The 11,155-nt window shown below is 45.8% G+C and overlaps 1 protein-coding gene and 1 long non-coding RNA gene across 7 annotated transcripts; one reads left to right on the forward strand and one right to left on the reverse strand.

The window, feature by feature from the left end:
- The first annotated feature begins 1,277 nt into the window (after positions 1-1,277).
- On the forward strand, positions 1,278-10,852 carry LOC4578158 (capon-like protein). Of its 6 annotated transcripts, none has more exons than XM_061657162.1 (4): positions 1,278-1,362; positions 2,361-2,805; positions 6,245-6,421; positions 8,481-10,852. In XM_061657162.1, exons 2-4 carry the CDS (start codon positions 2,803-2,805, stop codon positions 10,158-10,160), a joined length of 1,860 nt encoding a protein of 619 aa, XP_061513146.1. In that variant the 5' UTR covers positions 1,278-1,362; positions 2,361-2,802; the 3' UTR covers positions 10,161-10,852. The 6 variants fall into 6 exon arrangements, with proteins under 6 accessions (XP_061513146.1, XP_061513143.1, XP_061513147.1 ...); XM_061657159.1 differs by having other exon boundaries at positions 1,297-1,406; XM_061657163.1 differs by having other exon boundaries at positions 1,326-1,387.
- On the reverse strand, positions 6,216-8,162 carry LOC133393242 (uncharacterized). The gene is made up of 3 exons (XR_009766039.1): positions 8,051-8,162; positions 7,369-7,979; positions 6,216-6,444 (listed from the first exon to the last, which is right to left on the reverse strand). It is a non-coding gene; the product is annotated as an uncharacterized LOC133393242 (long non-coding RNA).
- Positions 10,853-11,155: the final 303 nt, after the last annotated feature.

Raw genomic sequence — 11,155 nt, forward strand, 5'->3', positions numbered from 1 at the left:
TAAGAGCTACCCGCCAAGGACTCTGCACAAGATTTGCCAGCTGGGTGATTTGAAGATGTAGAATAATAAATTCTGACTCCGCAATTTGTGCTGTTAACTGAATTCTGCATATATTTCTTCGGGTACTTATTACAAAGTGCTGTGTTCCGTTAGCGATGTTTACTTTTGGGGTTTGTACGCTGGCTTAATTTCCCCTCTTTCCGTTGACATACAAATGTTTCCTAATTGTTAGTCAATACACCACCCTTTGAAGCAGAAGCCGTTTAGTGGTCGTTTAGTGGATTTGTGGCACTTGGGTATAGGTCATGATAAGATGAAATTTGTCGAAACACATTGCAAGAAAAGGATAGCAATTAAATATTCAGTTTTAATACGCCATCTATTGATCAAACCAATGAAGCTGTGGAGCTTTCATTTGTTTTTCTATGGATATTCAATTTTCCAGTCGTTTAAGCTTAGTCTGTGGCGCTTGGGTATAGCCTTCTAACTTTCTGAGCAAAAACCTATATGAATGGTCGTGTGGTCAGATACGCGGGTATCTACACCAACGACCATTACTCAAATCTCACTTGCTTCAGTGCTGGCGGTTATTGTTGGAGTTTAGTATTTAAACAATTAGTTCTAGCGATGCATAACTTCAATGCGAAACCATACAACAGTACAGAAGGAATGAGAAAGCTCTCCTCCAAGCAATGAAGCTCAACTGGTTGGGATATCCCACCAACAGAGAGCGCCAACAGCTTTTTGCTATTTTTAGAATGCATCAGTCGTTTGTCGTCTGCTAAACGAAGTCTTTTTAGATCCCCTTTAGGTGGATAGCTTGAGCCGTTTAGAAACCGTTTAGTGGAGTTGTGGCACTTGGGTGTATTTCAAAAACTTTGCACGTATTTACCAATAAACATGATTAAAATATAATTGATTGTTCATTCATCGTGCTATACAAACGCGCTCGGAAATGTTCATTCAATAATAAACGTGAAGCAAATCGATTTGTTTCGCTAACAACAAAAATGTTCTCTCAACACAATTTCGACAGTTCATCCATACACTTTGGCAGCAAATGTTCCGGCAACATTTTCGGAACCCTGAACGTCTCACTCACCGGTCCTACTTCCAAAATCAGCATGGTTGCTCTGCTCATGTCAGCTCTTACCATCTGTTGGCGAGAACGAGAAAGCATGCTAATGTTGTAACCCTCTATAATTCATCATACACGCACGACACATTACGCCAAACATTCGCAACCGGTTGCAAGAGCGCGTACTAACCAGACCGTGATGTGCCAAACCGTTGGCTCGCTCGCTTCGACCGCGGCTCTAGCCTTGCCAGTCTGACAGCAGCGACGGAGACAGGAAAAATCGTGTGAGAACCGTGGACGGCAAATTTCGTAAAATTACCACCAAAAAGTGGGCCTTTTATTCTACGAATCGTACAATTTACGGCGAATCGGAGCATCGAAAACACACCAACGCACACACTGTTCAGTGAAATTGCACATCTTAACAAGACTGCACGCGCTGAACTTACCGTCGTGAACAGAAACGCAATAGAGCGTAAATCAGAAGTTTGCCGTGAAAAAGTCGTCCCTTTCTCTCTCTCTCTCTTGCTCACCTCGCGCCGCCTGCCGGCCGTGTATTGCGCGTCTCCTGTGTGGTAGAATCTCCACCATTATTGCGGCACCCCGCGCCATTGGCGAAGAGAAAAAGCACGGCACCTAACAGTATCCATTATTTTCGTCATTTTGCTTGTGTCAATCTCGGTAAAAACAGCTTCTTTTTCCTCGCTATTGCGTGTGTGAAACCTCCCCGTTGCTGTGCGGCCATCGGAAAAGGGCCATATCGAGAGCGCGCACAGACACAGAATTACATCTCGCTTTTGCCGAGACGTAAAAACGCATTCGTCACGTCATCGCGGATACTGCCTTGCCTCTACATCATACAAAGCAAAGCGTTGGGCAGTTGGACACAAGTTGGGAAAGAAAGCTTGAAAAGAAGAATATTCCTTTTGTTTGCCTCCTAGGAAGGATTATCTTTCCTTGAATTCCGTGGATCTCGGTGTGTGTGTGTGCAATTGAAAATCTTTGCAAACGGGCAAAGGTACGATCGGTGTGTTTTTGCTGCGTGTGTGTATGCACGTGTGCGTGCGTATATGCGTGTGTGTGTGTAAATCTTGCTTCGTATTCGCTGAGGCGAGAACATTCGCCGAAATGTAACAGGAAAATATCTTCCACATCGGCGATGTTACCCCCTGTGTCTCTCGACTGCTAAAGTTAACCTTAGTTTTGTTCTCCAAATTTTAATCGTACGTTTTTTTTCTTTATTTCTCTCTCGTTTCCTTTTTCCAACTCAAAACCCAAAAAGATCTGTGATCAATTATAGCGCGTTCATTCTTCCACTGGTGTTTGCTGTTTTCTGCTCTGCCGCCTCGGTGCCTATCTCTGCTGTGTTCCTCTCCTAGTGTCCTAGTGTTTAAAGTAATTCGTGTATATAGAGCTGTTTGTGTGCGTGAATTTGTGCGTGTGCTTCTTGAGCAACGATAGCGAGTCGTCGTGTGTGGCGCAGCGGCGGTGACGTTCCGAGTGTCAGCTACTGTTGTGTGTGTGTTTCCGTGCTTAAAACCCCGGAAGGACACTCTTAGGAATATTCCCCGGTACAGCCAGCAAAATCAAGTGTGGTAAAATTCCATCATCAGTACCACCAACACCACCACCATCACGAAACCAAATCCAACCTTCGCGCGCAGGAAGGAACTCTGGATTTGATCGAACTCCATCCGTCCGTACGAAAATTGGACACTCTGTCTATGGTGAGTACATGGGGGGAAGCATGATGGGAGAAGGGGGGATGCGGGTTTGTATTTGTAGAGTGGCCGCTTCGTATGTAAACGGCAGCTTCGATCCGCTGGAATCACCTGGAATGAACATGTCTGCTGGTGCTGATAACGGTGCATTTGGGCGAAAGCTGCTCCCCGCTCACTCTCTCGTGTTGCGTGTTACGGAGGTTTCTGTCTGTTTTTAGATTATTGCTATCCGGTCAAAGGGAAGGCCACTGGAAGCTACTGGGCACAGTATTATTCTTCCCCATCAACCAGCTTGTAGTCTACTTTTCAAACCGAATTTGTCCAGGACACGTGTTGAACGCCGCGCCACTAATGTGTGAACGTGCGCAAGAGCGACCAGAACCGTGCTGGAGTACAGAGTTGGAAAGAATTTGCTTTTGCTGAAATCATCACATACATCTCTCCATACCTTAAGCAGTCATATTTCCGTTCTTTTTTTTCGCGTCCATTTCACGTACACGCGTACGGGAACGCCGCGCGGCAGCGCACATAGCTTTGAAGCGCAAAAAAAGTAGCGCAAAGCCAGGCAATATGGCCTACGGCGCGTACACGGTGGTAAGCAGCAGCTGGTGTGTAGAGGAGAATCGAACAACACAACTACAGACACGCGCGCACACGGACCCATATTTGTGTCGATAGGTGAAAAAATACCGACGTAAAAGCCGCACCGCACACACCGGCACTCTGCTACTGCTGTGTGTACGGGTGCGCGCGTGTGTGTGCGCGAAGAGAATAGGAATCGCAGAAAGGGCATTTGAAGAAGAAAAAGCAGCACACACAAAAAATACGGTCGCGCAAGCAAATGATATCGCGCGCTATATTATTCGTGCGGGACAACACCACCGACCATTTTGGCTTCGTGTTGTTTTACCTTTTTTTTGATACACTCAACTGAACCCACACTGTGGGGAGCAACGCGGTGTCAAGGGAAGGTGTCCGCGAGCACAGTGGCACTGTGGGGGGGTGTCACGGTGCGATTTACATTTTCGGTCAACTTTTTAACCATTTTACACTGGCAATCGGCGCCCCGCGTTCTTCGGCGAAAGAGTGGTTTGAACGCGCAAAAGAAGTTCAACTTTATCAAAATGGGGAGGGTGCATTCATTGAGAGGGGTTGAGAGCAGCGCACCTACGCACGCACCCTCGTGTTGTCATGTGGCGTGCCTGTAGTGCGAGCTCTCAAGGCCGTGACCTGCAAAAAAACGCGAGGATAGGATTTAAAAGTCGCCCCTCCGCGTGCGTATGGATATGCCTATTTGTTTGTCGTGTCGATTATGCACGAAAATAACAGATGTATGCATTTTTCAAGAATAAGATAGGATTCGAACGAGTGACAGATTACTTCTTTTAGAAACTGGTTGAATTTTGGGACAGTAACGATGGATGATCAATCCTCATACCCCCCCCCCCCCCCCCCCCCCCCCGGATCCTTCATTTACTTTGCCGTAAAAGAAGCAAATGTGTCTCGCAACAAACATGCTGCCAACGTAATCATTGTTACTATTTTTATCCCTTATTACCATCGCACGGCATCAGCTGAACCTGTGTACCTCCTACCACCACCACACGTACACACGTTTTGCCCCGTACAAACACGTGCACAAGAATCCCTTTCAAAACGGCGTGTACCTATTATATGTTTGTTTGTTTTGTGGTGGACATTCTTGGCGAGCATTGTTTCGCGATATAAGCAAGGTTCAATTACGTACGCGCATTCGCTTGCAAGAATAACAATACAGTGAAATTTGAATGAGTAAAATTCGTAGTAGAATTTGAACAAAGTGAGGGATATTCCTGTTCAAGGGCATAGGTGTTTTATTAAAAGCCATTTTTTACTGTTTATTAATATTTGGTCCGTTGTTGTCAAGGCTTATTAGTCACATAGTAGGCCTTTTTATTGATTGACCAGTAGTGAGTGTTGGGAGGATAATAGGAGCAGCACACGAATTGTTGGTTAAAAGCACTTGCCCAGCGGACGACGTACACACACTACATTCACACGAAACTGTACTCTTCTATCAAATCTTTAGACCAGTGCAATACTATATAGCAACAACAAATGGGTGATAAGAAACCACGTACGCATAACACCACCATGCTGCATTTGCGTTCACAGAGGAGGTGTGCTTGGTGTGGATGGATGGAGCGGGGTTGTTTTTAAAGCCAGGCAAGGTAAAGATTCCTGTTGTCGGTAAGGCGTGCTGATAACGGCGGCTATGTATGTTTGTACAAGGGTTTTCGTGTGTTCTTCCGAACTTGTTACACATTTGGTACCCATGTATTTTTTTACTACATTCTGTGCCTCACAAAACCACTTGTCGAATGTGTGACTCTTGTTGCAACCGATGGCAAACTCAGCATCAGACAGAGCTTATGCAAATAATACAAACCATCTCATAAGACTGACTAATCCAGATTGCGATTTAGATCGAATCATCAAATAAGATAGGGTGTAAATAGATTTGGTTATTGATTATCTGATAATATAATAATATTTATATGTAGAATAATCGAACCAACGAATCTCATAATCCCTCGATTTTTTTTAAAAATTACATGACTTGGTAATTATGGAATTTACCTTGGACCTATTGACCTTGGATAATTTGATTTGCTCTTGTTAATCTTCTGCAATAACTAGTGGTCCTTTTACCCAGCATTTTAGCATTTGATTGTGATTGTACAAAAGCAAGTAACGTTTGAAGTTGTGATGAGAGCTCAGAATCGGACCTATCCGATTCCGATTCCGTCTTCAGAATCAATTCCGGAGCCGATTCCGGAGTCAACTCCAAAACCAGAATTGATTCCGGAATCAGAATCGGATCTGTAATCGGAATCAACCAGGGAACCATATAATATGCTACGGAAACGGAATCAGAATTGCCTCCAGAATTGGAATAGCTACGAAATGAGAATTCGTTCTTGAATTGAAATCGGAAGTTTGAGAAGCGAAATAAGTCCGGGAATCTCCATAAGAATGGATCGTTTTCCATTAAATTTGAAGTCTTTGCTTTGGACCCAAACGCCTATTCTTATGAAGATGCCGAAACCGAATACGATGTTGAAGCCGATTCAAATTTCCGAGCCAATTCCGATTCTGGAGCCGATTTCGATTCCGGAACTGATTTCGATTCCGGAACAGATTCTGATTCCGGAACCGATTTCGGTTGTCAATTCTGAAGCTGATTCCGATTCCAGAGTCAATTCCGGAATCAATTCCGACGAAAACTTCATTTTTCCTATCACTTATTTGAAGCGGAGATTTCATCGGTTGTGAGTTACAACTAGTGACAAAATTAGTGAAACGCGTTATCGAATGTTTTCAACAAACCATACAACACATTATTTGTGTTTGCATACCTCCTCTTATATTTCCTCTATTTTTTTCTTCTTCCCTTTTCATACAGATGGCTCTCAACATTGCTGTGCCGATGTCGGGCGTAGGTGACCTCCTGGAAGGATTCGGACTGCTTTCGCCGATTTCTCCCGTGAGCATCGACTTTCGCAGCAGCATCAAGAACCCGCTGTCACCAGTTGGTAGCGAATCCAGCGGCGTAAGTTCGTTGGATTTGGAAGATATCAAGGTAAGGCATCAAGGCACCATCAACTGTCGAAATGAATGAGACAACGAAAGCATTACGTTCACATAATTAGAAATTCACAAATTTCTCATAAGGTGTGTGTGTTCGGTGTGATTTCTTTTGAAATTGAAAATGAAACTTCCGGATTTCGACGAAAAAGTGTAAACAACATCCCGAAGCCGCTTGAAGACATATACAGCTGCCTCTTTCGGAGCGAAATGGGCGAAGATAATAGATATCCTTTTTGAGCTATACACCTAAGATGATTTAGGATTGCAGGATGCTTTCTTCTGCAAGTTTTGTGCTTCTCAAGGTACGAGTAGTAATTTAGTTTAGGGAACCGAAAAGGATCGTCCCTCCCTTCAACGGTGCAGCTGCACACATTTCAAGACACACACACACACAATGCGTATGATCAATCGGACTGCGTTACCTTTTTGGTAATGCAGTTGCAGAGCTCAGGTCAAATACCGCACTAAGGGCTTTAGAAGGGACTACCTGAGAAGTTGAAGCATTGGAAGCTGCTGTCCTTAAAGATAGTCGAGCAATCCGACCGTTTTGTTACCCGCAGCAAGAAAATCAGCCCCGGTATTGTTGTTGTTACTCTTTTTCTATCTAGGGATTGGAATCAATATGCATATGCAATAGCCTCCAGATAAAGAAATTGTACTAATGAACTAGATTTTGATGCATTTTTTGTTGAAAATTTCGTCTTTGCTTAGAAACATAGGAACGGTCATCACAATTACCAAGATGACGATGCAAAAAAGGTTTACTTTGGAATTTAACGTGTTGGCATTCGCAAGTCAGTGCATATACGTGCAATGGAAACGGGACACATTCTAAATTGACATATTGCACGCATATGCGCTCTCGTGTGGACGCAACATAACACGAAACTAGTTAACATGCAGTAATATTGAACTTGATGAAAAAAGGCGAATAAATACCTGGTTTCAGTTGTCGGTCCAGCTCGTTGGCTTCAATCGTACATGAACGCATTTTTCAGTCGCATGCGACGGGCCATTCTTGCTCGCTGCAAGATGACTGCTGCGCTGGTGCAAGCAAGATATGGTTCACAAGGTCCACACGGTCCGCATGGACTGCAAGGCACACATGGTCCGGATGGTCCACATGGACCACATGGTATGCATGGTCCACAAGGTCCACATGGTCCACAGGGTCCACATGGTCCGCAAGGTCCACAAGGTCCACATGGTCCACATGGTCCGTACGGCTCACAAGGTCCACATGGTCCACATGGTCCGCACGGTCCACATGGTCCACATGGTCCGCGGTAACTAGTACAGCACATGCTCGGCGAACACAATCCCGCGGCACCGCACACGTAATCGCAACAGCCCGGATTACAGCTCATCTTCCCCAAGGGCGGCAAAGTCGCAGGTCACGACAATTTTTAGCTCGTATGTACGGGCAGATGCAGCTCGGCGCTGGACAGCCGTATCCGCAGCAGGAACAGTTGCACGCGTACGCTCCCGGACTGCAACAATAGGCCAAGGGATAGCAGCAGCTGCTTGAAGGAACTGGACAGACCATTTTACTAAAAGAATTAAACTTTGTAGGCTTTTTCTTTAGCCAACACACACAGCTTACGGTCTTGGCAAAACTTACTAGAAACACAGTTCGGGGGGTGAAGAAGTTGTACGAAAAATTTCGGGATCACTTGCTAATTTGGAAAACACGTCTAATAGGTTTGACTCTTTCGGAAAGAATGCCGCCGACAGTATGGCAAAGGTTATTAGGTTTGTGAATCAATGTGTACTTGATGTAAAGAGAGAAAAAATGTTTTTCTCGCCATTTAGACGTTTCTGCGCAACAGCCTGGGTTGCTGTTTTGTTTCTGTCTTCTGGGACTAACGCACTGTTGAGTTTGCAAGAATTTGCAGCATTGTCGCAGAAAGTTTTTCCTAGCTGGCAAATAAACTCTCAATAAACTCATACACTCTCACACACACACACCCTCATAGTCGTAATATTTTCCTACAGTCTCAAGAGTAAATTATTAGTAAATGTTAATTCAATTTTGCTGGTTTGCTTTTCAGAAACAAATGCCTTCATCGCCCACGTTACTCGACGACAACGAGGAAGAAGGATCTTCATCGTCCGGCCGTCCGGAAAAGTCCTCTTCCAACTCGTCGTCCCTGTCCGCCGGCTCGACCATATCGACGACCTCTTCCAGAACCTGTTCCACCTCTTCCTCTTCCTCCTCTTCATCGTCGTCGTCTACGGCTTCCGATGACGAAACGAACCAATTGGACGAAAAATTACCCGAAAATGCAAATGAGAACGACGGCTGCGGTGGCGACGATGCTGGTGCCGCGATACTGTCTGCCTCTGCAACAGCTTCACCAGGAGCAGCGGGTGGAAAAGAATCGGACGAGCCGCCTACTTCTGCCTCCATCGATGACGCGGACGCATTGCTAGCAAAGTCGTCCGAGCTGCTGAGCCTAACGAAGGAGGAGCCCCTCGACCAGCTGCTGTTCCTGTCCCCGAAGCCGACGAAGGAGCCCATCTACAGCTTGCCGCGCCAGTCCATCTACTACAACAACCGCGACATTCTCGATCTTGGGAGCAATCTGCGGGCGCAGGGCGGTGGTGGTGGCGGTGGGCTATCCGGTGAATTCGCATTCCAGTATGCCGTACTGCCGGATACGAACAACATTCAGTTCTTTCTGCAAAATCGCTCCCAGTACCATCGGCTCGGCCCGAACGGCCACGTGCAGGAGTTCCGCATGGCCACGTGCGCGTGCTGCGACTTCAAGTATCCGGTCAACACGGTCGGAGCGAACGCCACGGCCGCTCCGGTGAACCAGAGCTGTGCCACCCTGAACCTGTCCAATCTGAACGCCAACCAGATCTACGGCAATCTGCAGCAGCAGCAGCAGCAGCAACAGCAGCAGCAAATACAGCTGCAACAACAGCAGCGGCTGCGATGCATGCAGTATCAACAGCAGCAATACAACTACCGTGCCAGTGCCGGCGTTGGTAACAGTAACAACAGTATGGGTCGCGATTACAACATGTACCAGTCTGGCAATGGTGGTGCTGCTGCTGCAGCAGGAGGTGTAGTTCCGTCATCTTCACGCTTCAACAATGGCATCTACGGATCGGGAGCAGTGGCCGGTGCATCCTCGCCGAATGCACAGGGAGGAGGCGGCATGGCGGCTGGCGGTAGCTCTGCCGGCAACGGCGGCTTCTACAACAACAACGCTTTGATGGGTCGCGATCAGTTCAATCCAATGGTCTCCATGACGATGCAGTACAACAACCACAACAACAGCGGTGCTAATCCCAAAGGAATCTCGCAATCGAACGGTGGCGCATCTTCGCTATCGTCTGCCGCTGCACTGCGCCAACAGCAGCAGTACGAGTTGTCCCAGCAGCAAAAGCAGCAGTACGTGAACAACTATTCGCTGGGTGCAGGCGCTAACGCTGCCAACAATACTGCTTCCAGTGCCGCCGTCCGCCTCCAACAGCAGCAGCAGCAGTCGCAACAGTCGAGCCATTACTACAAGAAAAATCAATCCATGCGCTATGGAGGACCAACGGGCCTGAACGCAAACATGATGTCCAGTGGACCGGCCGGTTCCTCCAATTGGAAAAACTCGATGACCAATAACGCAATCCAGGATACTGCTGCGAAGCTGTTTATGGAACTGAACAAAATGCAACAACAGCAGCAGCAGCAGCAACAGTCCCCCTACTACGTACCTTTCCTGTAAAGAGATTGTCTCTGTGTAAAGCAAACGCGCGCAGGCAAGCAAAAGACAACACAAAAAACGACACAGTTTTAAAGTGTGTTTGTGGAAACGATGAGAATAAGAACTCAAACGAAACTCACACAAAAACACGCTGATAAAAATTAGCCTCAAACAATAATGGACCAACAAAGCAAAAGAAAAACGCAAACGAAAAATGCATTGGAAAATGTGCGAAAAGAAAAGACCAAGACACACGCGGCAGCAGCAACATCATGATTATCGTCATCATCATCTCGCCATCGTTACCAAAGTTGCCAAAGCAAACAAACCCGATTGTTTTTTTTTACTAACCTTCTTTATCTAGTTGTAATCACACTTCCATCTGTCACACACGAAGATGATCAGTATCTATTGTCTTGCGTAATTATAAAGGAATAATTTAATACGATGGAACACAAACACACACAGAGAGATTTATGTGAAGCCAGCTCAAATTTCCAATGCTCTCCCTGCAAAGCAACATATGCATATGCTGATGGAAAAAAAAACAAACACGTTGTTATTACATGTCCATCGAAGCGCCTTCCTGTTAACAAACAAATGGTGGGTAACTGTATTACAAATTACGTTTTCCAGCGAAATACGTAACACGAACAATGACATTCTATACAACACCTTTACTATTAAAAGTAAATTTTTACTGCTACTCTAAAGAAGAAGACGAAGAAGAAAAAGAAGGTTTCGACAACGTTTACCCAATATTATTGTATTGCTTCCGAAGAAGTGATAAGGTTACGAATTATCGCAGTTACGATCCTGTAAGGATCAGGCACAGAGAGGCAGAGAGAGAGAGTGCTCTAGCATTTTTAAATCCATCACCGCTGGCAGCAGCATAAGGCAGCAGCAGCATAATGCGAAAACCAGATAGCTTGCGAAGCTAATTTTCGCGCTCACCAGTGCAAAAAAACCCCGTACATATGTAATACAAGAAGAAACCCACCAGTACCATCGATCTT

This window comes from Anopheles gambiae, chromosome 3, assembly GCF_943734735.2.
Source record: "Anopheles gambiae chromosome 3, idAnoGambNW_F1_1, whole genome shotgun sequence".
Lineage (NCBI taxonomy): Eukaryota > Metazoa > Arthropoda > Insecta > Diptera > Culicidae > Anopheles > Anopheles gambiae.

Bases quoted from the DNA above. Each gene is read 5' to 3' on its own strand.
- LOC4578158 (XM_061657162.1), top strand. The intron at 6,422-8,480 runs GTAAGGCATCAA...TTTGCTTTTCAG, and splicing joins TGGATTTGGAAGATATCAAG to AAACAAATGCCTTCATCGCC.